The sequence below is a fragment of the Pezoporus flaviventris genome, unplaced genomic scaffold (genome assembly GCF_033815535.1).
Source record: "Pezoporus flaviventris isolate CSIRO_AGI_PZ_B2104156 unplaced genomic scaffold, CSIRO_AGI_Pfla_v1 ptg000031l, whole genome shotgun sequence".
Lineage (NCBI taxonomy): Eukaryota > Metazoa > Chordata > Aves > Psittaciformes > Psittacidae > Pezoporus > Pezoporus flaviventris.
Window position 1 is genome coordinate 52,502,262 of NW_026892579.1, and position 25,780 is coordinate 52,528,041.

Sequence of the window (25,780 nt, forward strand, 5' to 3'; positions counted from 1 at the left end):
TTTCACTAGAAGTTTTAGGGTTAAACCACCAGGAAAAATTTCCATCTCTGATGCTCTGAATGCTGAGCATTTCATCAAGATGAAAGTTTCAATCATCTGACTGCAATGTAAATTGACCAAATAACACAAACCGAGTATCACTAACAAGGGGAAACAAAAACTATCCCAAACTTGCATTAATTAGCAATAGTTAACAAGGTGAGGTGTTAATGTGTGAGATAAAACCCGAGGCAATTCAGCATTGCTTACATTTTAACACATGAGCAGAGCATAGGGTTTACCTATGCCCACCAATGTTTGTAAAAACCACAATCACCTTCAGCTCAATGTTATTCCCATTAACTATCGCAGCAGTTTAAAACAAATCTAGCACCAACAAGGCCTTTACAATTAGGATTGGCTGCCATCCACATCAACTGAATCAGGGCTAGTCCAGCTCTTAGGATCAAGCACACAGCACTAACCTGCACTTCTGGAAGACGCAAGGCATGAGCACGAATTTCATGTCTCTCGATGTAGTAGTTGTTCACCACGTGGGGATTCAGCCATGTGTTATGTATTTGGACTCCAACTCTCATCCCATTGCTGGGTGCCTTTCCATGATGCAACGCTTCCAGGTAGTACCTTCTTTGAGCAGTTAGCTCGATTTTTTGGGATTTTGGCTGCCATTGCTCACTCCAGTTCTTCACCCAGTTCTCGGACCACTCTGAATTGCCAGCAGGGAGAGAAGCTATTTTCACCTGTGTCCAGAACAACCAAATCAATCTGTTAGAAACATTTCTGCAGCCCTAAAAGACACTATGACCAATACCACAGGTCCAAAAAAAAAACACGCTCTTGTGCTTATAGCTGATAGCAATGGCTTGGTGGTTGACACATTTTTTCCTGTCTATGGGGAAAAGCCATCATCTGAAAAGAGCTTTGGTTTAGAGTTCATTACCATAAAGAAGATAATTGTTACAGCTGACCCTAGCCCTAACAACAGTTCCCTATGCAGCTTCTAATAGATTAGTTCAGTTATACATCACGTCTTCCAAATACAAAAGAAAGAACTATGTCTGCAGCCTTCTGAGATGTAGTATGAACCATTAATAAGACCAGTAATGCTACTTTTTTTTTTTAATAGATAACTTCTTTATATTTCTTCTAGCCCTGTTCAGTTAGTAGGCTTAAAAATAACCCACAAAAATAGTTCACCTTCATTTATAGCAACCTCTCAGCTTTACAAAATTAAGGACCAATGTTTCCAGAGGGCAAAATTTCAACAGGCAAAAAAGGATGCAAACTGAGGAAGTCAAACAACAAGTTTCCTGGTTCCCTTGTACAGATCATTAGCAATGGGGATGCGCTCAACTAAGGAAAAATGTCTTCCAGAAAAGATATTCAAAGGCTCTGGATGCACGAATGAGTTTTTAGTAAACTGAGAGGCTGATAAGGCCAATGTAAACCACCAAATTTAATCATACAGATTTCACTCTGCAACAGACTTATAGTAAGGGACAATTAGCAAATTAACACTGGGAAAGCACCTACTTATGATTCTAATTAAAACTATTTCCTAGCTTCCTCTCATTTTTTTTCTCTGCCAAGAGTAATACCTTATGTTCTGGATCTTGGGACAAACTGAAGTAGAGAGATGCTGGACCATCTGCCTGAATCCAGAAGGTGTAATTGTTGGTCTCAGGAGCCACAAAAAATCCGCGAAGCCTAGAGCTAAGTAAAAGCAGACTAGAGCTAAGTAAAAGCAGAATATACAAATATTATAATATACATAATATACAAAAAAGTTACTGCAAAGAAAACCCAGCCTCACATGTCACTTCCACACATACAACAAATAACAAGGAAAGACTGAGACCAACTTATAACAAAAACTCAGAGACTGTAAAACTGAAGAAAGCCCAAAATGACCCATTTTCACACTAAATGCTGTTTAAGCTTTACAGAAGTTCTAAAAAACAACAACAAAAAAAAACAACTCTAACAGCTCCATGAAAATAAGTATGGTTTTCTTGTTGGTCACTTTTCTCAAGCAAAGTCTTAACCCTGAGCAGGCATGAAAAGGATCAAAATCATGCAGAAGTTCAACTGAGAAAAACACAGAAAAGACAGAAAAATGAAAACATTTATGCGTATTGCACAGCTTCTCAAGGGCATATCTGAAGAGGCAATGGGCAGCAACATGGTTCACATATTTTTGCAGCTTGGGGAAAAGATTATTTCCATTAACTCCACCTGTGCTACAGCTGAGGAGCTGGCCCTCTACATCTGTCTGGAGCTCCACCCAAAACAGTCTCTAACTGGAGCTCCTTCTACCTCTGCAGCAATTTCTTTTGTGGTATTTGAGCACATCTAGCCCAGGTAGAGCAGAAATACTGAGTGAAAGCAAAAGGAGGAAATACAAAGCACTTCACTGCATATTTTGAGGTTTGAAAGGACCTTGGAGCAGGTTTGTTTTGATTTATAGGAACTATGCAGTAATGCTCAGCTATACAGAGCTGTCAGGTGTTATCACCTTAACACTGCTAAAGGTAACTTCTCCATGGCTTCATGTCTTTTTAAGATCATTGAGTACCTGAAGGACTTCTTTTCCCCAGTCAGAAATCCTACTGGGGAGCTGGCATTATGTACAAACTGCCATCTATACCCAGGACCTGCTTCTGTGAAATCAGAGGCGTCATCCCAGACTTCAAAGACAAGACCTCTGTTTCCTAGAAAGTTAAAACAAAAGCGTTCTCAGGAGCAGACAAAAAAAAAACCAAGAGCACATTCTAGAACCAGTGGTGCAAGAAGGCAGCCCAGAACAGAATATTTCAATAATAAACTGTTTCTGTTTGAGGGCCTATTTTCAGTCAAAGGCAAAGCACAGATCTTGCTTTAAGGAACTTGCCCTACCTTGAAATTCTCCACCCAAAAGAACAAAAATCTGTAGAGGGTAGAGCATCCAACCAAGCTCACATCTGCTTTTACAGGAAAAGGCACCGAGATTACTCAGAGCCAAAATGCCTCATTTCATGCGCAATAATTTTCTACTGCAAAGTTCCATTCAAGTGGTCTCCACAGAAGCTTCTACAGCAGCTCTAGTTCAGCTATCCTTCCTCTAAATATCACCCATACTTTTACTCATTATTTTCCACAGCCCAGCACACCAGGCTGGTCTTCCTCCCACCATCACCCATCTATAAGTGACAAGCTGCGCTCTCCGCCTTGCCTTTCTTTTTGCCAGAGAATCAGAATATTTCGGTTAGAAGGGACCTTTAAAGGTCATCTAGTCCACCCAACCTGCAATGAGGATCAGGCTGCTCAGAGCCCTGTCCAACCTGTCCTTGAATATTTCCAGGGAAAGGATATGTACCACCTCTCTGAGTAACATGTGCCAGTGTTTCACCACCCTCACCAACAGTTTCTCCCTTGCATCTAGTCTGAATCTATTCTTTTTCAGTTCAAACCCATTACCTCTTGCCCCAGGTCTTATTAAAAAGTCTGTTGCCATCTTTCTTAAAACCCCCCATTAGGCACTGTTCTAAGGTCTCCTTGGAGTTTTTCTCCAGGCTGAACAACCCCAAATGTCTCATCAGTCTTTCTTCACAGAAGAGATGTTCCACCCCCCCCAACCACTTTTGTGACCCTCTTCCCCATCATACCTCAGAGAAACTGGTTTCATGTTGAAGCAGACAGTGTTTTGCAAAACCTTGTTTCTTGGCTGCACTCATCACCAAATGATTTCTGCTCTCTATTTCCATGTGTGTTTGTTGGGACCATTTAGTTGCTTGAATACTGTACCTGGCTGGGGGGCACCAAGCCTCTTGCCCTTGATGACAGGCTCAGTGGTGCATCTGATTTGCTTGGGAGAGACATGCTTGACTTCACAGGGGACACCTAGCAGCAGGAAAAGGAGACAGGTGCTTTGTGAGGCTTGGAACACAGCTGAGCTGCGTCATAAACCCATCTCATTGCCAAAAGGAGTCAATATTTCAGTAAAAGCCTGGGCTTGTGATATCATGCAAGAAACTGGCCCATGTCCACAGTCAGAATAGCTGGATCTTCTGGATGATGAGTCCTAAAACTCCTGCCTTGTTGAGTTTTGTGATCAGCACCATGACTACTGTATTGAAAAAAAAAACATCTCACACATTTCTCCTCTTACCTGCAACAGTGACCTGCACCGGCTCCTCAAAGAAATCCCCCGTGACAGTGATGTCAGTCCCTCCTCCAAGACTCCCACCAGCTGGGAACACAGAGCTTATCTCTACAGAGGAAAGAAAATCAGAATCTGAAAACAAGCATTGAAAAGGTCAATCCCAGCCCTATTTCTGTAAATGCCAGCAGTGCACTTGCACTATTTCCAGCCAAAGCAGGCTCCTGTGAATGAAGCAGGCATCTCACTGCTCCTTCACGGGTTTTTTGGCAAAGGCTGGGATTACACCAGGAATGAACAACGTGGATAATTAGGCCGCATGACAGGAGAAACACTGCAATGCTTGGACTGTTACTTAGCAGTGGCTGCATGTGTCATGCTTAGTCTGCAGAACTGTATATTCTGTGTTGTGGAGGAGCTCTGCAAAAAAACCTTGCAAAACTTTTAATCCTTTTGACCTTCTCTGACTCGCTTCCCAATTTAGCCTATAGGTTTATATGCTACAACACTTTCCAATTGTCCTTTGGGATTCAGAGACATAAGGAAAGAGCTGAACATCTGACATCTGAGTGTCCTCACCATGACAGTCTTTCAGAATTTATCCATTATAGTCATGCCTTTCCGCACTAGAAACCCTTTTTTCTTTGATGACATTACTCACTTTGATGTTTTATTGTAGCCACTCAATCATACTTATATAGTTCTGAAACAAAGACTGATACAAAAGGTGAGTGACCTTGGTCTATATCTGTCTTTTTTTGTTTGTTATTAGTTTATCTGGTATTTAAACTTTACTTTTACAATGTTAACCACTGGCCAGCGCAGTAGTCAACTGGATAGATCTGGCAGATCTTGTTTCTGATAGTGTTCTCCCAACAGCCAGCTTCATGCAGGTTTATTTCGTTTTACTGTGCCTCAATTGGCAAATAGGGACATAAAATTACCCCTCTTTACAAAGTGCTTTACTTTTATAGGCAAAACAAGCTATATGCTATAAAGAATATGGAAAACACAGACATGCATTGGCAATTTTTTTTTAACACTTTTGAACAAAACTTCTGAGGTACGGAGCGTAAGGGACTAGTGCATTCATTATGTTAATTTCAGCCAGTCTTGATGGGACCCTCTTGGTGACCAAGTGGTCTTTCACCTTTATGTAACCTCTGACTAAGGACAAAGGCTGCCCTGTGCTCTGCAGTCCCTTATCCCCTGCTTCTGCTTTTGGACAAAAGCCTTGCTGAATCTTGGACACTACTTGCATGACCATAATCTTGACCGAGTGCTCAAGATTTCATTGTCTGTTGTCTATAATAAAGGTAGAAATGCCATGTGGAGATTACTATTGTTAATGTACAATAATTATATTTTTTAATTAATGGATGCAGTAACTTGCCTAAACCATTTATCTAGAATTCAGTTCTTGGAGGGGCTGAACAGCATCCCCTCCTTATAGCTGATGTAGAATCTATCTCACCTTAGGGTCCGCATTTCTAAAATATCAACCTTACGAAACACAGCGTGATTTAAAGGGAGAAGTTTCTCAAGATGCAGGATCTCAAGTCTATAACTGATCTTACATGAAAAGGAACAATAAAATAACATTATTCCAAACCCTGCCATACTGCTGTTCTCTGGCTGATTGTCTCAGGTTAGGCTGACCTAACCTGAAAGTTCAAACATGTCCCTGCCTGAAAGGAATACTAACTCTCTGGGGATGCAGGATACAGCCCATGGCAGCACACCCAACCTTAGCACATAAATCTGGTCTTGAATTTTTTATCTGTAGCATTTTGTGTAGTCAAGCCCATACCACAGGAGTGTCACACCCAAAGTGAGGACACAACAGGATTACTTCCTTGAGAAAAGGAACAGTGAGAGGTCTTTTCTCAGGCCATTGCCAAAAGACAGCGCCATCAGTTATGTGGATCAGTGCAATACCTGAATGTGTTTGATACAAGAAGAGCTCCTGTTTGGCACTGATGAGCCAAGCACCTTTGTGTACTGCTGACCTGCAAGAAAGAGAAAATGCCTGAGGGATCCTTGGCCATTTAAGTTAAAGTAGACCTTCTTTTGGCAGAGCAGGACACTCACTTTCCAAAGAAATAGTAGAACATTTCTGTAACATCCAACACACCTTTCACTAGCACATTAAGGCATGGATTCAAGAGACTCCATTAGATAGCTGAAACTTTTTATTAGAAGTACTATCCCACTTTGACACTGTCAAAACACATTCTTATCGTATCCTTTTATGGCTAAATTCTCTCCCATTTTGATGAATATTTAAAAGCGAGGTGAGAGGATTTTATTCAACTAGACTTAGCAGATGACTTATGTTTTGGGCACTGAAACTAAAGTATTAAAAAACAAAGCAGAGATGCTTTGGGAGAGATGGCTTTTTTTCTCCCTTTTCATTCCCAATCTGATGATCATCTTAAGATAGCAAAACCTCATTTCTAAGCAATGATACGCAGGATTCAGTGAAAACATTACGTACTTATCCTAGATCAAATGCAGCTGTGTCCCCATACAAAACCACAGAAAGAGAGGGAAAAAAATATTCTTTTACTCACTTTCCTTTGTTAAAAACAGAGAAGCTGACATTGTGGGACCCTGGAGGAAGGAAAAGTAATACGCTTTATGGCAGAAGTGTGTAGGGCTTCATGAAGAGTGCATCCTATCAAACAATGCCCAGGTCTCCTGAGCCTGATTATCCTCTTCCTCACACTTTCTTACAACAGTGTAGTTGCGTTAATTTCAGCAGAGTATGTGTGTGCAGAAACTGAACCAAATAACAGCTTAAGGATCTTAGAGCCTTAGACTTCAGGTAGGCACTATACTGTAGGATTACATATCTAAACCTACAAGCTGAATGTCAGGAACAGGGTTTGGTTGTCTAAACATAGAGTGCTTCATGTCATCTTAGACCTTCTGTATCCTAACTGACCTCATTTGCCATGCTAGGAAGGTTCAGATCTCTTTCGAGACCTCCATTAACACTGACATCCCATTGGAGAGCTCCTAGATACCCAAAGATATCTCAAAACCTTAGAACCTCAGGCTATTGATGTTTGCCATCAGTGCCTACATGAGAGCTAGGTATAAATTTCTGTTTCAAATATTTAACTCTGATAATCTTTCCCAAGTAGAAAGCTTGCTGCTCAAAGCCTCCAAAAGAAATCAGAATCTTCTTTAGATTGCTTAGAAGCAAAGAAAAATGAAAGGGATCCAACCTGTTACCAGAGAGACCATGGATACCACCAAATTTATTCCTCTAATAAAACAGAAAAGGTAAGGTCTGTCACATACAAAAAAGATTAAAGTAAAAGTAATAAGCAGCAAAGACAACAAATCACGCTGCTGCTGTTATTGTTCACATCATTACATGGTTTCACTTGAGCACTGCACTTGTTTTTCTCCAAGGCTGTGAAGAGGATGCAAATCATTGCATTGACTATGATGAAGACTTGCAAGACTTGATGTAAAGTAGTTATTGTGGGCTCAGCTCTGAGCCACAGTCTTAACACTGGAAACAAAAGAAACTCATGACTGACACCCTTCCTCTACCCTCTGGAGTTGCAGGAATAGCAGAAACCCATGATTTTGTCCACTTGCCACCAACCTATGTGGTTCCCTTCCACCCGGCATTGCAGGGTTCCCAGTCCATCTTCTGCCTGAATAGGGTAGCTGTGGAGAAACAAAGGATTTTGCTGAGCCTTGGGAGGAAAAGAAAGCAAAATACAGTGAGAATCATCTAACCAAGAAAATACGTGGGCTAGATCTAAACTAGTTAGACTTGGCTCCCTTTAGAAACAAGTAACAGGTGAGATGGAAGAGGAACAACCCATCTCCCCACTGAGAGTCAAGTGCTCAGCAGCTTAGGAGGGTATCTCCCAGCTTGACATAGTGCTCCATCTTTGCCCTTTTACCCTTGTTTCCAGTAGCTGATCCTACTGATGACCTTCAGAACCACCATATGAAATAAAAGCTGAGGAAAGACAAGTCCAGGCACAACTGAGGATGAAAAGGAGGACACGCTTTTCCCCTCTACTTGCTTATCAGCATGTCCCTCATCTGAAAAGAGGAACAGGTAGCAATTAAAACAGATATGCTTGCATTAGACTAAAATTCTGGAGCCAAGGAATGATACAAGTCCCATTATAAACTCACATTTTCATTGAAGTCCCCCTCCTGAGAGCCAGGAATAATTTTACAGTGCAATAAGAGGGTCCACTGAGGACCCCAGGAGAATTAGCACTGATTTCTGTGGAAGCAGGTTTTCTCCTGGTTCCCTGTAAAAGCAATTTCCCCTTTTCCATGGAAATGACTACCATCTTTTGAAGTCTAAAGAATTGAATGGAACAGATGTGGCCAGGGCATAGTGTATCACCTCCAGGCCAGAAAACAGGCCCCAGGAATGCCTGGTTAGGTATGGTTAGAGCCACAGAGAGCCAGTAGCCCTCACCCACCGATGTCAAAGACCATAAGATCATCTCCCCATGATCTCTCTCCACCTTAACCCAAAGAGCTCCTTCAAAAACGAAGAACTAATTTGTACACAAGACGTGCTGAGCCCTTGTACCAACACAAACCAAAAGTAAGTCAATAACTGACATGCTTCCAGTTTGTCTGTCAGCAAAAGAGCAAAGGCTGGTCCATCCATCTCCTTCTGCCACAAGGATAGCTGGCCTGGGTGAAAAATAAACAGGAAAGATGAGATATGAGGTGACATAGATAAAGCTTCACAGATAAAAATCTGATTCTGCTAATATTGGAGCAAATGTTTTCAAATGGGAAGGAATTTCTCCTTACTTTTATCTAACATTTATTAACCTAGAAAACCAGACAAGCCCTAATCTCTTATCTATTCACCTGCGAAGTGTATTCCCCAAATACTATGAGAACTGCACCTCTGTAAAGGTGACAAGCCCATCTTCTAGACATCCATGACAGTTCTTTATGATCCAATACCTCCTCCCTGTAGGGAAGGGTTGGTAGTCTGAACTTCAGGAGGGCTATACTCACCCCTGCCTTCCAGAAGAAGCAGGCAGCACAAGTACAGAATCGTGCTTGTACAGTCATACTGCTTCAAGATGCAGCTCAGCCATTCCTTGATTTCAATGAGGGAAAATGTAACAAACAACCTCTGCTGAAATCACCCAAGCTCCTAATAGCAAATTCAAGCAAATCCCCACCTTACAGAACCAATATGGCAAGGGATAACTTCCACTAGATAGGAGGAATCAAGTGGGAGCAATAAATTCACAATAATTAGCATAATAAGCAAAGGTTGGCAATGTTTCTTTGAGAATTAACAGGCAATTAAGGAAAATATGTCATTAAAACCTGTAATGCAAGCCCATGCTTCAAAGTGTAGTTTTATGAAGTTTTAATAAAAATAGTTTGCTTTTATTAACACAGCTTTCTGAGAGCGAGATATCTTTCAAACATGAACAGAAAAAAAAACATCAGTGCTGTGAAATGTCTGGTTCAGCATCATTGGACCATTGCATCCCATACAGAGTGTGGAAAAGGGTGCAGAACACACTTGAAAGTACAAAAACTATTGGTGCTTGCTCCAAATCCTGAATCACTGGAACTGAGCAACAGACTGCTCTGGTCACGTTCAAGTTCCCACCTGGTATGTATTTACTGGCACACCAAAAATGGGCAAAGTATTCATGTGAAGCTACAGCGTGAATGTCTGGTATGTAAAGACTTTGAGGCCATTTCCTCTTTGACGATAGTGTTGTTAAGCTGTAAATTAGTAATCTTGCAATGGAGCATGCAGGCACGTCCAGACTGTAGTCAGACAGACCAGCCTTTCATCCCACTGATCAAAGGTTTCACAGTGCCACTAGAGTCAGGTGAAACAATAACTAATATCTAACGAAGGATACTAATGTGCATCCAGTGAGAAAAAGTGTAGGGCTGACAAGTGGGTGCAGCTGGTAAGGCAGGAATCTGCACTGGACTCTCATTCATGGTGGCAGACAATTTAATTACTTGGCAAGGGACATTTCCGCTCAAACTCATAAATAGTTAAAAAGCATCTAGTGGTCAAATATCTGCTGCTACAACTAATATTTCTAACTACTGAGAACATACACCTTCCCTGGCTACTGAAATGATAGCTAAAATGCCAGCACAGTAACTATAGATTAATAGTTTACTTTTAAATGCTCACTTGGGGTTAGTTTTTCACTGCCATTGACACTCATGCAAGGAAATCATAACTCAGTAGTGAGAACACTTCCATACATATGGAAATACATATGACAGACAGCGGAGTCAGTGTTCATGCTCATTCTAAATTCACCGGGCTTAAAGTGCTTCTGTCCTGAAGTAAATGTTTTAAATCTATCTGCTTTCTTCTGTTGCATGTAACTACAGAAGCAGCAGAAAATGAAAACCTTTGAGAACAAGGAAATGACCAGAGAGGGTTTAAAGCAGTGAACAACAAAGCCTTTGTCTCAAAATACTTCTGCTTTGTCTTCGGAATCACCAGAGCATCTGCTTCAAGCTAACAGTTTTTCTAAAAATGCAAATGGAAGGGAAAATTTATTTAACTTTTAGCTTCTGACATTATTTTAATTAGTTAAATTTTAATTTGCTATCCAAAGTAAAATCTACAGCAACCAGATGCAATTACAGTACAATTCACACTGAGCTGTGATTGACTGTGCTGCCAGTAAACAAACCAACTAGCTTAATGGACCAGTTGCAATTAGATTAACAAAGTTTGCTGGAGCCCAACTCATGAGCTGCAATAAACCACAAAGGAAGTAAATGGCAATTGTGGGCCAACTGGTTGCAATTTATTGCTGTCAAGGAGGTTGATGTTAGAAATGCCAGTTTACAGGGACTGGGTCAGAAGGCTGCCTATGTGTAATTACCCATCAATATAATCCACATTGAAGTCCAGGGTCTCATATCTTGCAGCAATTGTCTTCCCATAAATCTCTATTAAATTTCCTGTTTAAAAGGAAATGGAAATTGAAAGGAGACTTAAAAGCAGATAACTTATTTTCAGAGTTTCTGAGCTGAACAAAGAAAATTCTTGTTTTTTACTAATTTTGCAGAGAGGCGCCTCACTGGATGCACTGATGGCTACTCTCAGCTTCTACAATAGTTCAAAGTGAATTTCCACTTAATTCAGTTTTTCCAAAACACACACCTTTGCTTCCCACAAAAAAGTCCATTCCTGACTTTTTAGCAGATCTAGTATTTACACTGAGAATACATTTTCCTCAACTCTTTTGTTAACTAAACCCCACATTCTAACACCATTCTATAGTAGAATCTCATGAGGCAACCAAAATTACATCATCAGTACACTAGACGGGGTCAAGGTCCAACAAAGGACCTCACCATATACATGGTCAAGCTGAATCACTCACAACACTCCCTTGACCACATTGGGTAACAGTTTGGTTCAGTTGCCTGTGTAGGGTTACCTTAAACCATTTGAGGCATTCTGTTCTCCCAGTGTAACTCCAAAAAGGAATGAGTCTTTGTAGTTGTGTTGTATCTACCTGCTCCAGGCAGGTCACTCATGCTCCAGGACACCTCAAATAGCACTAGACACTTAGTGTTACTCTAGTGTTCTTCACTTACTACCCTGGGAGGTCAAACACTGTTACCACAAAGAAACTTCCATACAGACACCCTAAAGCATGGCATGAGAATCTGGAGCTGCACTGCCCCTGAAAATCACTGGAAACGAGGGATGGACTTAGATTGAGGAACATCTATGTGAGCTGCAGGATCCACTGTTAAGAGACCAAAATGTTTTGATTGAGCTTAACTTGGGAAACCAGCATTTCAGTATTTCTCTAAAGCAGCCTGCAAACACAAACAGAATAGAAATAGGAGAAAAAAGGTCTTCTATACACCAGTTAATTGTGCAGACCAAAACCAGTGACCATCATCTCATGTAACTTTAAAGTCTGATCTAAAGCGCCATTAACCAAAAGGTCTGTATGGCATTATAATATCACCTAATAGCTAATTCTTCTTAAAACTGTTGCTAAATAAAGTCAGATTACTCAGTTTAAATTGATTAGATCTGTTGAACATCTCTCAGGCAGAACTGGGCTGCCAAATGTACCAAATAAACTGGTCACTGTGTGCTACTCTCTACCCTTGTGCAAACCCATTTCTGTGTTCAGCATGAGCTTAGACATTAAGTTCCGGAGGTGCCCATTTTAATCCCCAGCAAGACAGACCCCTCATAAGGAGAAAGACAGTATGGAAGCTCAGATAATTAAAGTGGGCTCCAGCTTAAAGAGAGGTCCTGTACCTGGGATGCCAGATGGTGGACTAATTTGGTAAACCACAGGTGTCTGAGCAGCAGAGAACTGTAAAGAGAAATTTGTAGTTAAATGGCAGTCATTTTCGCAGCAGTCCAACAATATCTGATTACACATTGCTCAGCAGAGTCAGCAACCACGTTTCAGAGACTTCAGAGTTGATCTTTGAAGCAGAGCCCTGTTCTGGGAAGGGAGTAAAGAGCAAATATCTCCTTCTTACCCCATCCGCATTCAGAGTATGGCTTACTGCTATTTTAGCATCCTCTTTTGCACCTAAATTGTCCACCCTGGCTTGAGTAAATTCCAGAAGATACAGTTTAATACACGATAAAGCTAAGCCATGCTTTATCTGAAGTTGAGACTTCCATTTCATCTTACATTATGGCACCATTTTTGTTCCCAATAGTATAATCTTGAAAGCTATTTCAACATCATATAAGTGAAATGCTTCAGCTGGCCTTTAGCAAGCTTGTTGCAGCGTAGCAAAGAAAATGTTTATCTTGGCCCATCTTAATGAAGTAGAATACATCAGAGGTGTTTTTGTGAAAGCGCTACCTTGACCTCTGAGGGAGCAGCAAGGAAATATTGAAAATCTTCTATGGGGTACTATTTTTGACTTAGAGTTCAAGAAGGGGCAGAGAGATTGTGCTTTGAAGCAAGCCTCTCAGAAGATAGGGAGTACACAGGGATACTTTCCAAGTGGAATAAGGTCATCATCAACCTCTCAAAGTAGCTGAGACACATAGGTACCTGACCCAGCACATGCTTTGGCTGCATTTTCAACAAGTAAAGCCCCTTTTCTCCAGTTGACTCTTGACTTACAGATGCTGCTGTTAGCCCAATAAATAGCATAAAAAACTGAAAGGAGACCTAAATCAAATCAAAGACACGTTTGCACATATTGTTAGGGTTTTTTTTCAGAGCTTTCTTTGAACTCCGCTCCCTTTCAAAGCTCAGTCTTTGCCTTCCCTCCTCCTCATGGTCATATAAAAAATGAATGAGTAGCCATAAACTCCCTGTGGTGATGGCCACTTCTGAGAAGCAAAGGCGGCATCACACCATACCCTGGGCGGGAGCTGATGTGGAGAAGCAGCCAAAAGCAGCAGGAAAGCTAGGGCAACTGGCTGACACTAGTCTTCCGAGCTGTTCAGACTTGTTGCTGCCTGCAGCGGGCTTTTTCAATCTAATGTGGAAGCAAAATTAATTTTTGATACGCATAGCTCCAAGGTCCCAGCCCCAAAACAAAGAGACACATTGTGTTTTATTTAGCTTAGAATGTGCCTCATTAACAGCATCCCCTGGTGATTTTTCATCAACTCTCTAAGCTAGCTGAACCACCCAATGACTCTTTGGCTTTAATGTGCAATTTTCTGAACACGCTGGGTTTTCTTGCTTGATACTCAAAGTTAGCACAGAGGTGGGACGTGACTTCCAGGCACACCAGGCTTTGTCCCAAAACACACAGCCACGGTTAAGGATTCTGCCCTGCAAGAAACCCTGACACCACTGTCATTAATTGGTCTAATACCACCATATGCCACAACCTCTTGAGACAATGTGCCTTTACACTGAGAGCCAAAGGAAATACTGTTTGATGGGGGGGAGGAAGGGTGGAAGGGTAGCAAGCTCTCAAAGTAACTGAGCAGCAGATACAAAATCACAACTGAGGTTTGAGCTTTTGAAATCTTGCTCATCTTACATATGGAGAGGTGTCCTACACCTGAAGAGATACAATCATAGAATGGTTTGGGTTGGGAAGGACCTTAAGATCACCTAGCTCCAACCCCCCTGCCAGGGATGCCTCACACTAGATCATGTTGCCCAAGGCTCTGTCCAGACTGGCCTTCAACACTGCCAAGGATGAGACATTTACTACTTTCTCTGAGCAATCCATTCCAGTGCCTCACCACCCTCACAGTAAAGGGCTCCTTCCTTATATCTAACCTGAACTTTCCCTGTTTCATTTTGGACCCATTATCCCTTGTCCTATCACTACAGTCCCTGATGAAGAGTCCCTCTCCAGATGTCCTTTCCTATAACAAGCTGTGCCCATGGGATTTATTCTTGCCTATGGTTACCTGCCAATGCAGACTGTTAGCTGCCACCCTACAGCTTGGAGGGTAACACCAAAATAAACCAGTATAGCATCTGCTGACACAATAGAGCCTTCTGAGTGTGTGGCTTAAGTGCAGAGACAGATTAACGTGGTGTCCTGGGTTCAGCAGTAGCAGTCATTTTTCTCCTTCTTGGTAGCTGGTGCAGTGCAGTGTTGTCGTGGTTTAAACCCAGTCAGGTAATTCGTTCACTCACCCCCCCCTTCTTTCCCTCCCCCTACTCCTGGAGGGACGGAGAGGAGAATCGAAAAGAATGCAACTCCCACGGGTTGAGATAAGAACAGTTTACTAACTAAGGTATAACACAAATCACTACTGCTACCACCAATGATAATAATGATAAAGGAAATAACAAGGGAAGAGAATACAACACCTCAGCACCAACCGACCGATCACTCATCCCCCAAGCCTGACCAAGCTCCGACCGATACCTCCTCCAACCCTGCAGACTCCCAGCCCTTCCGGCTAACTCCCAGTTACATCCTGGGCATGACGTGCTGTGGTATGGAATACCTCTTTGGTCAGTTTGGGTCAGGTGTCCTGTCTCTGCTTCCTCCTGGCTTCCCCTCCCCCCTGGCAGAGCATGAGGCTCACAAAGTCCTTGGCCAAACCAAAACATCCTTGTTATCAGCTCTGTTCCCGAGCTGAAAGTCAAAACACTGCACTGCACCAGCTACCAAGAAGGAGAAAAAATGACTGCTACTGCTGAACCCAGGACAAGTGTTTTGACTTTCAGCTCAGGAACAGAGCTGATAACAAGGATGTTTTCACAGTATCACAGTATGCTGGAGATTGGAAGGGACCTCGAAAGATCATCTAGTCCAATCCCCCTGCTGGAGCAGGAACACCTAGATAAGGTTACACAGGGATGTGTCCAGGCGGGTTTTGAATGTCTCCAGAGAAGGAGACTCCACAACCTCCCTGGGCAGCCTGTTCCAGTGTTCCGTCACCCTCACTGAGAAGAAGTTTCTTCTCAAGTTTAAGTGGAACCTCTTGTGTTCCAGTTTGTACCCATTACCCTTGTCCTATCATTGTTTGCTACTGAGTAGAGCCTGGCTCCATCCTCGTAACACTCCCCCTTTATATATTTATATACACTAATAAGGTCACCCTTCAGTCTCCTCCAAACTACAGAGACCCAGCTCCCTCAGTCTTTCCTCATAAGGGAGATGCTCCACGCCCTTAATCATCTTTGTTGCCCTGCGCTGGACTCTCTCCAGCAGGTCCCTGTCCTTCTTGAACTGAGGGGCCCAGAACTGCACACAATATTCCAGATGCGGCCTCACCAGGGCAGAGTAGAGGGGAAGGAGGACCTCTTTCGACCTACTAACCACCCCCCTTCTAATACACCCCAGGATGCCATTGGCCTTCTTGGCCACAAGGGCACAGTGTTGGCTCATGGTCATCCTGTCGTCCACTAGGACCCCCAGGACCCTCTCCCCTACACTGCTCTCTAACAGGTCGTTCCCTAACCTATACTGGAACCTGGGGTTGTTCCTGCCCAGATGCAGGACTCGACACTTCCCCTTGTTATATTTCATCAAGTTATTCCCTGCCCAACTCTTCAGCCTGTCCAGGTCTCGCTGGATGGCAGCACAGCCTTCTGGCGTGTCAGCCATTCCTCCCAGCTTAGTGTCATCAGCAAACTTGCTGATAGTACACTCAATTCCCTCATCTAAATCATTGATGAATATATTAAATAATACTGGTCCCAGTACTGACCCTTGAGGCACTCCACTAGTTACAGGCCTCCAACTAGACTCAGCCCCATAGACTACAACTCTCTGGCTTCTCTCCTTCAGCCAGTTCACAGTCCACCTCACTACCTGATCATCCAGTCCACACTTCCTCAATTTAGCTGTGAGGATGCTGGGGGAGACTGTGTCAAATGCTTTGCTGAAGTCAAGGTAGACCACATCCACCGCTCTGCCACCATCCATCCACCGTGTTATTTCCTCATAAAAGGCTATGAGATTGGTCAAGCATGACTTCCCCTTGGTGAAGCCATGTTGACTGCCCCTCATAACCCTCTTATCCTTGATATGCCTTAAGATGGCACCAAGGATAAGGTGTTCCATCACTTTCCCAGGGATGGAGGTGAGGCTGACCGGTCTATAGTTACCCGGGTCCTCCTTCTTGCCCTTTTTGAAGACTGGGGTGACATTTGCTTTCCTCCAGTCCTCAGGCACCTCTCCCGTTTCCCAAGACTTGGTAAAGATGATGGAGAGCGGTCTAGCAATGACTTCCTCCAGTTCCCTCAGCACCTGTGGGTGCATCCCATCTGGACCCATGGATTTATGGATGTCCAGATTGCTCAACTGGTCTCTAACCCATTCCTCATCGACTAAGGCAAACCGCTCCATTGACCTGACTTCATCTGAGGTCTCAGGGGTACAGGGCTCTTCAGGACTGCCTGCAGCAGAGTAGACAGAGACAAAGAAGGCATTCAGTAACTCTGCCATCTCTGTATCTTCTGTCACCAGGGCACCCATCCCGTTCATCAGTGGGCCTACATTGCCTCTGGTGTTAGTTTTACCTGCCATGTATTTGAAAAAGCTCTTTTTGCTGTCCTTGACCCTTCTCGCCAGGTTTAATTCTAAGGATGCCTTAGTCCTCCTAGCTGTCTTCCTACAACCTCTAGCAGCAGCCTTATATTCCTCCCAAGTGGCCAGCCCCTCCTTCCATGACCTGTAAACTCTCCTCTTCCACTTGAGCATACCCAGCAATTCCCTATTTAGCCACGCAGGTCTCCTGGCCCTCTTCCCTGACTTCCTACAGGTCGGGATGTTCCGATCTTGAGCTCGGAAAAAGCAATCCTTGAATGTCAACCAACTATCTTGGGCCCCTTTACCTTCAAACAGCCTTGCCCATGGGATTTCCCCTAGTTTTGGTTTGTCCAAGGACTTTGTGAGCCTCATGCTCTGCCAGGGAGGAGGGGAAGCCGGCAGGAAGCAGAGACAGGACCCCTGACCCAAGCTAGCCAAAGAGGTATTCCATACCACAGCACGTCATGGCCAGGATGTAATGGGGAGTTACCCGGAAGGGCTGGGGGACTGCGGGGTTGGAGGAGGTGCTTGGTCGGGCTGGGGGGGCGAGTTATTGGTCGGCTGGTGTTGAGGTGATGTATTCTCTTCCCTTGTTATTTCCTTTATCATTATTATCATTGGTGGTAGCAGTAGTGATTTGTGTTATACCTTAGTTATTAAACTGTTCTTACCTCAACCCGTGGGAGTTGCATTCTTTTTGATTCTCCTCTCTGTCCCTCCAGGAGTAGGGGGAGGGAAGGAAGGTGGGGGGAAGTGAGTGAACAAGTTACCTGACTGGGTTTAAACCATGACACGTGGACCCAGATTTCTGATTCAGAAAGACCTCTTAAGTCACCTATTCTACCTAGTGCCACTGATGAGTGCCTCAGTGCACTTAATTTTTTAAGGGACAGAAGGAGCATCCTGACTTCTTGTACTGACATTCAGACACACAATAAATGAGAGAGAATATTTCAACACATTCCCTGCGATACTAGGTCTCAAGTTTGACTCCAACACCTTGAATTAGTTATCATGACTTCATACTCGCTTGGTGGTTACCTTGAAAGTGAAGCTTTCTTTCTCCACCTCAGTCAGATTGTTAATCACACGTCCATTCAAGATCACCTCCACATAGTACAAACCTTCCTGGGGTGAAGACCTAGGTGCAAGAAAATGTGTTATGCTGTGTTCTTTTTATACAGATTTGGTTTATGTTTTTTAGGAAATGCCAGGCCCTTCACAGGTTCTCCATTTTTCGCAGGTCCACTGAGGTTTCAGTAGAGCAAAGCAAATTTACACTGTGAACCCAACCTTAATACATGTGAACCTGAACTCTAAAGCTACAATTTAAAAGAAGCTACAGTTAAGTGCAGAAGGTGATAAGACTTCAGAACTCTAACTTGTACATTAATGCAAAAAAGACAAGCTCATTAGACATGCTCAGACAATAATTGTTATTCATTAGTATTAAACTAACCCAGGGTTGCTTGGATCTACAGGGCATCTTGATCCTGGTTTGTAAACTAATGTTGCATCATTAATGCACACAGTTTCACAGCACAGCATTCAGCAGAAATAACTCCCAGCCAAATCATAGCAGCAAGAGATGGAAGAGCCCCATTAAGGTCACTTTTACAGCCTCTTGAGACACTCAATCTTCCAGTCAAAGAACCTTCTTTAAAGTTAAGACAGGATAGAAAACAGACAGCTTAGATTGCCCACCTGAAACCATTTGTTTCCTGCCATACTCACAACTTCTCTGTATGATCTTGAACGTGTCAGGGGCACCAAAAACTGGCAAAATTCCTGCCAAGACTTTCCTTGGCACTTCACAGCTAAGAATTAGATGTCTACAAACCATTGATGCTCTGAGTGTAGCCTCTCCAAGAAGACTCAGTCTGACTCCCGCACTAGGTTGCCTTGTGCTTCATTAAGTTGAAACAAGAATAAGTGCAACACAGCTTGGAGGGCACCCACAAGAATTCCTTCAACTCCCAAACTGCCTGTACAGACACTGAAAGAAGATGAGGATCCTAGAAGACAAATGGTAAGGTCTCACCCCACACTAAGGTTGTGGATCATACCTTGTTCTGCATCTTATAGTGCATAAGTCAAAATGCAGAAGGGAGACATCACAGGGCAGCCTGGGCAGGTCTGGATTCACCAAGAACACCTGCAGATGGGATGCACTGGTTGAAGAGACACATTCTAGCTGGTCAGATCTTGAGCCTAAACAATCAAAGACAATCAGAAAAGCTCTGTGAGGACAGGATTAATCACGTTTAGTTGCACAACAAGCATTTTTAAATGTGCAACCTAACTTCTCTTTAAGGTCTCTGAACATTGCTCCTAATCTTTTTCTGTTTTAAATCACATTTGTGTAATTTCAAATTGTTTTGATTTAACCCCAGACAGCAACTAAGCCCCACACAGCTGCTCACGCACTCCCTACACTAGTGGGATGGAAGAGTGAGGGTAAAAGTGAGAAAATGCATGGGTTAAGAATAAAAACAAGTTAGTAATTAAAGAGAAATAATAATAATAAATGTGCGAGGAAAAGAGAAAAAATAGAGAAGAAAATAAAACCCGAGACAGACAAGTGATGTGAATGAAAATAATTGCTTACCACCAACTGACCAATGCACAGCCAGTCCCCAAGCAGTGGCCCCACTTTGCCAACCTTCCCCACTGGTTTTATTTCTAAACTTGATGTTATATGCTATGGAATATCCCTTTAGTCAGATGGATCACCTGTCCCAGCTATGTTTCCTCGCAAATTTTTGCGCACCTCCAACTTATTTGTTGGCAGGGTGGTGTGAGGAGCAGAAAAGGCCTCGGTGATGTATAAGCACTGTTCAGCAATAACTAAAGCATCTGTGTTTCAGCACAAATCCAAAACATGGCACCATACAAGCTACTGTGAAGAAATTTAACTCTATCCCAGCCAAAACCAGTACACACATAAACCCAAGTTCATCCCACAATGCAGCTGCATGGGGTTTTGCCTCTAATACAGTATTTGGTCTCTTTCACATGCATTCTACTGCAGAGATTGACAGATATTGGGAGTTGGAATTGCCTCAGCCATCTACACTGGAACATACACATGCCCACAGATACTTAAATCACCCACAAAACCAGTACCACTTGCCACAGTCTTTGCAGTTGCCAGTGCCTTGCATTGCTTTGCTGACAGGACCTGAAGCTGGCCTGTGTTGTATGGTGGATCTGCTTAACCCATTTCTTTAGAGTGAGTTATCCAAAGGATCAAATACTTTGAATCTTCATAAAGTCAAGCTTTATGTGAACATAAGCTAGTAACTTTTGTAGCATAATCAAACAAAACTAGAAATGAAAAAGGCTTACAAATAACACTCCATCTGCACACAATCTTCACTGGTGGTTCCCAGCCCACAGACTCACTTTCAGTAATTTCTCAACTTGCAGCAGCTATTTCTCCATGGTCCCAGGAAAGTTCTTTCCCCTTCTCCCAAGGCCTAGCTCTCTACTCCCCCCACCAAAATAAGATAACTCTGCTTGAACTGCAAGACCCCAGCTATGACTATCTATGCCAGCCATACAGTGCTATGCTGTTGGGGAAACATCTCCCTTGAAGACCTGAGCTTCCTTTCTGCTCTCTATTTTATCATCTCTGTGAGAATTCACAATGTTCAAATAAGACTGATACCACTCATCATCATTATCAATGACCAAGTATCAGAACTTGAGCATACTGGACATACAGCTGGCTCAGAAACCAACTCTTCCCAATGAATCAATATTCATCACTGCAGAAAATCAGACCTAGCTTTTACAGCTGGTTTGGGGCCTAAATAAGTGTGGCATGTCAATTTCTGTGATTTTTACTTGGATCTCATGTTTATCATTAGTGTTTTTAAAGCTCCAGCATCACAGGACCTGCAAACAGAGATTTTCTTCAAAGAAAAGGGTAGCAGGGAAGAAATTTCTAGCTATATGTCTGCAAAAATAAGTAAAAATCTGACTTCAGTAGTTTAGAAAGAATTTAAAAACAAGAAAGCATCAGCAATAACACGTGAAATAATAATTTCAAGCTGATTTCATTTTATGGGTGCCAGAGGATCTGTTTCTTAGGGTTTGTCACTCCAACCACAAATGGCAGAATTGAACCAATTCTCTGTTTGACACTTGCTTCATAAGAGTTTAAAACTCACCATCCAGCGCAATAGTAATCCACGTTCCTCCAGCGACACTGCCCTCTTGGGGCTTAACGAGCAATCCCGTGGCTGTCACTGCGAAAACAACCCAGCGACATCAGGCTGAAGTGTAATACAAGCATCGTTCAAGACGAGACAGTGTTCAGCCAGCAGCCCTCCTGTGATCCCATCCTTCATCTCATTTCTGCTCAGTTATCCATATTCATCATATTGCTCATCCTTCTTTCCCCTACCCCCCAGATGTCTCCCCCATGTAATAGTCCTGCTTCCCTTCAGGGGGGTTTTGATGCCTTCAGGATTTGGTGAAGCAAGCTACAGTCTGAGCCTCCCATCCTCCTCAAGAATTAAAACAAAGATGGTAAGCCTCATGTTTATTTCTCCAAGAAACATGTTTGCTGACTTCCATACATTGTCCCAAACTTAGGGCTGCCCACAAAACATATCCTCTCCTGACTCCAAGACAGGATGTCCAGCTCTTTCTAACCAAAGCCTTTATGAACAAATAACAGGTCTGGAAAGGAAATCCTGCTTCATGAAATTAAATCACATGTAACTTCCTATTCAACGCTTTTCCCAAAAACATCATATACTTAAGACAATTTAGGATCTATTTTGGGGACCCTCATCTTCTGAAACTAATAAAGACAAACCAGTGGCTGGTTTGTTGGGCTTTTTCTTATAACAATGATCAGAATTTTCCAAAAGTCTTTTTACAGGAATAATCAGTTTCCTGCTTACCATTTCAGGAAATTTCCAGCTTCTTTGTCTGCATATGAATGTAGTCTCACTGAAGACAGGCATTGATCACTGAAGCCAAATATTAGGGGTGCTTGCATCAACATGCAAACAGTGATATGACTATCATTAAGTGAATGAAAATCAACTTTCAAGGCATGAGATGAACCCATATAGAACAAGGAAAATTAAGAATGAATTAGGAATGAATCCAGAAATCCCCACTAGCTATGGAAATAATACCATGAAAGAACATTGATAAGGGTGGACAACATCCAGTATGCTTCAGTCAATACCTCGTAGTATTCAAAACCTTTAAAAGATGCTTCTCCATGTCTCACAGTCTATGTTCAGCTCGGTGGCACTGAATTTTTTAGTGCTGTATGTCCAGTGTGATTGGAGACAACACATCTCTATCACCCACCTGCAAAGAATATCAGCTCAGCACCCGGAAAAGATGATCTCCAAGGGCTCATCTTGAACTTTGGATGGGAATTTCAGAAGAGTCTGGCCTCAGGATCATGACTTGGAGCCTTAGGACCTCCCTGTAAAATTAAAACAAACCCCATCTGTATTTTCTTTGCACTCAAAGCCTGTGGGAACAATGGTCTGTGCTATAGCAGACAACATGGACCACAATGTCAAATCACAAAGAAAATACTGATTTACCTCTTGCACAGTAAAAAGGATCAATATATGGCAAACCATATTGTTTTCCTGCACACCCAACAGATCTATACAGAACATATGCCCCTGCCAGCAGTCCAATTTCCAGCCAAGCTCAGGATGAGCTTTCCCCCACTGAGGCCATGTCTTAGGAGACTGACTCTACACAGTTGAATTGTTGAAAGCAATTACAGAATTTAAAGCTGATGGTGCTAAACTCTCCTAGCTCTGTGCTACTTCATGCAAAAATTGTTGCATTTGTTACAGTAAACTTCATGATGCCATGGTCATTCTCCAGCTCCAAATCCAAACAACAGGACTTGACTATATTATTAAGCTCTCTAGCCTTAAACAGCTAGCCCCAAACTGGGAATGGCCTATGACGGCTCCTCAGGTGTGCCTAGTTATTGTTTAGAACACTACAGGTAGACTTGATCACAACAGCTGCAAACTGTTCTAATAATCTAAGGAAATAAACTTTTGAGTCCTTGTAGACTAGGATATGCCTGGTCTTGCTTGTTATCGTAGCCAGACATATCACACATTCCCTTTACAAAGTCCATTCCAGGAACTGTTTTAACATTTAAAAATATAGACCAACAATTTCTACTGCCTTCAACCTGGGTTTTACACTCATATGGAAAAATAAATAAATCAATCAATCACTGTATGAGGCACTGTATAATGGAAAAGGGAGCAAATGAATGGAGAATGGGAATAACTGCTCAGTATTGGGCAGCAAAGCATTTGGTGATGATAGAAAAGGACAAAATCCAAAATAAAGTCGTGTCCACATTTGTTGCACAACCCAGTAGAAGCAGGTGTGTAGAGCAAAACAACCCACGCTGAAGGCCCAACATTCACATGGCAAGCATTTAGGGGTGTTACACACAGCACTAGCTCTAGCCTAGTACCAAGGAGTGAACATTCATTAATGGTTGGAGTATTGTTCGGTGCATATCTTTGATTTCACCCAGAAGGATTGTCATCTATTCACTGAGACAGCTCTGTGGTGTGAAACATACCACCTTATCTGAAGATGACAAGACATGCTTCAAAAGTGATCTCCTGGTCTAAAACAGATGCTAAAGCAAATACTGTGCAGCCTCTAAAGCAACTCTCCCTCCCTTAGAAGTGGGAACTTTGCAAGATTAGAGTGAAATCAATGCATTCATAGCAGGTGTTAAAGAAACTAAATCTGCTGTTTGGTCTTCTAGGAAAGGCAAACGCTATAGCAAAGCTGCTATTGTTTTTCACATGCTTCCTCCCCAGCTGCTGTAACCATAAATATGGTTTTAAGATCATCCAAATACTATACATCATGATCCTGAAATCTTACATAAAAAGCCTCCACAGAGCTTCTAGGCAAGAGCAGGGATGCACAGTGGAAGAAGTGTGGATTAGCACCCTAGAAAAGATACAACAGGAGAGTAACAGAGGTGAGTTGGACAGAAGCTTTACTTACTCCATAATTATGGCAAAAACACTGTCCCCATGAAGCCAACTTATAAGCTTCATAGAACAGTTTGGGTTGGAAGGTCATCTAGTCCAACCCCAAGCTTCTGTTTCTTACTGTACCACAAGACCTACTGTGACTCTTCTCCCTATACTTCTTGCACGTTTGAACATAACTGTAATTTTCAGGGGTCACATGGAGCCCTGATGCATGTGAAACTTGCATTTAAAAGCAGGTGCATAAAGGATCATTTAAGTTTACTTTTTCTGGTATTACCTTATTGAAGTTGATGTTCTTCCACTCCTTCAGAGGCTCCAATATCAGTATACCTGCTCCATCCCTTTGATGCCAGCTCTACCACAGCTTTCAGTCTAAGGTTGTGTTGGGCACTCAGTTGAATAAGCAACTGAGTCATATTGTGCAGAAACCCACCAGACTAGTTTCTCAAAAGGCACAATACCTGCCACAGAGAGCTCAGAGCCCTCCATTGGGCACGCTTAATTATTAAACTAAGCTACTTGCTGCTATTAACTGTTTTGTTCCAAGTCTTTAATGACCATAGAGAGAGTAACCTGGAATTGTTCTTTCATTGGTATATGACTAGCTTCTCCAAGAGGAGGACAACAAATCCATTTTATCCTCTTTTTCCATCACAACACGACAGAAAAACTGATGGAATTGTTTCTTTCTCTGCTGATACCCAATCTGGGAATGGCTTTCATAGCCAGTGGATTTCAAGGTTTCCTTATATACTCTTAATCCAGTTTTTCCATGGCATTCCGAACAGTGCCTGCATTTGGCAGGAAGTCTGCCCAAAGGGTGTTCAGACCTCGTACTACATCTCACGTACCTACGTTCCTGGAGGTCATTATACAGTCAGCAGTAGAGAAGAGTGCAGTGAACTTAGTGTTATCATTCACCCCAAGAGAGCCATGTGCCTCCGCTGTCAGCACGAAAGACCCAACTCAGCCTACACTGGGTGCTGAATTACGGACCATCACCCTGACTGCCCCCTCTGCACTCATCTGTTTGAAGACCAGATTTTTTTTTGGTGGTGCCACCAAAAACATAATGGGTCATTGAGCCTCTGCACTGGTATGGATGCCTTCATGGAAGTTTCCACTGGAATCCAGAGGAATTTTTCAGTCACCACAGCATAACTACAGTTTAATCAATTACTATGCATCAGTATGTGTGTATGCTCTTACCTCATCCCCAAAGGGAGGTGAAACAGGCTTGCTTATTCTTACTTAGCCTCAATTCAGAGACAAAGAGGCACAAACTCACAGGCAATCAACCTTCAGGGAAGTTCTGGAGCTTTGCCCAGCAGTGGAACCAGTTGTGTTTGGTTTATTCTTAGGCCAGTGTCTCAACCCCAGTGTCTCAGCTGTATATAGCCAATGATTACAGGAACCCAATGGAAGTTAACCCTATCCTGCTCAGTAGTCTACACTGTTTACTTATTAGCTGGAACTACACTGGCAACATGGTCAGAAGAAAGAATACATTTGAAGGAATTCTCAAACAAAAAATTATTGCCAAAGCAGAAACAGTTAAAAGATGATAGGTTGAACAGAACAGAGCCAGTACCTGGTAGTACCAGGGTCCACTGAGAGCCCCAAACAAGAGCATGGA

General features: G+C 42.6%; 1 protein-coding gene across 8 annotated transcripts in view; it reads right to left on the reverse strand.

The window, feature by feature from the left end:
• Positions 1-25,492, reverse strand: part of PKHD1 (PKHD1 ciliary IPT domain containing fibrocystin/polyductin) — a 254,520-nt gene extending 229,028 nt beyond the window's left edge. For 4 of the 8 annotated variants that reach the window (XR_009744646.1, XM_061461035.1, XM_061461034.1 and 1 more), the window contains exons 1-16: positions 24,422-24,586; positions 22,448-22,568; positions 21,286-21,363; positions 19,177-19,321; positions 18,152-18,251; positions 12,441-12,498; positions 11,035-11,113; positions 8,753-8,827; positions 7,761-7,825; positions 6,712-6,751; positions 6,077-6,147; positions 4,148-4,249; positions 3,784-3,879; positions 2,576-2,711; positions 1,599-1,713; positions 465-740 (exon numbers count right to left, since the gene is read on the reverse strand). Coding sequence is in view for 7 of the 8 variants with exons in the window: in XM_061461035.1 (XP_061317019.1) it covers positions 465-740; positions 1,599-1,713; positions 2,576-2,711; positions 3,784-3,879; positions 4,148-4,249; positions 6,077-6,147; positions 6,712-6,751; positions 7,761-7,825; positions 8,753-8,827; positions 11,035-11,113; positions 12,441-12,498; positions 18,152-18,251; positions 19,177-19,321; positions 21,286-21,363; positions 22,448-22,499 (1,488 nt within the window). In the remaining variant the exon portion in view is untranslated. Of the gene's footprint in view, positions 1-464; positions 741-1,598; positions 1,714-2,575; positions 2,712-3,783; positions 3,880-4,147; positions 4,250-6,076; positions 6,148-6,711; positions 6,752-7,760; positions 7,826-8,752; positions 8,828-11,034; positions 11,114-12,440; positions 12,499-18,151; positions 18,252-19,176; positions 19,322-21,285; positions 21,364-22,447; positions 22,569-24,421; positions 24,587-25,353 lie in introns of those variants that run through there. The other 4 variants (XM_061461032.1, XM_061461030.1, XM_061461033.1 and 1 more) reach the window with 2 other exon arrangements.
• Positions 25,493-25,780: the final 288 nt, after the last annotated feature.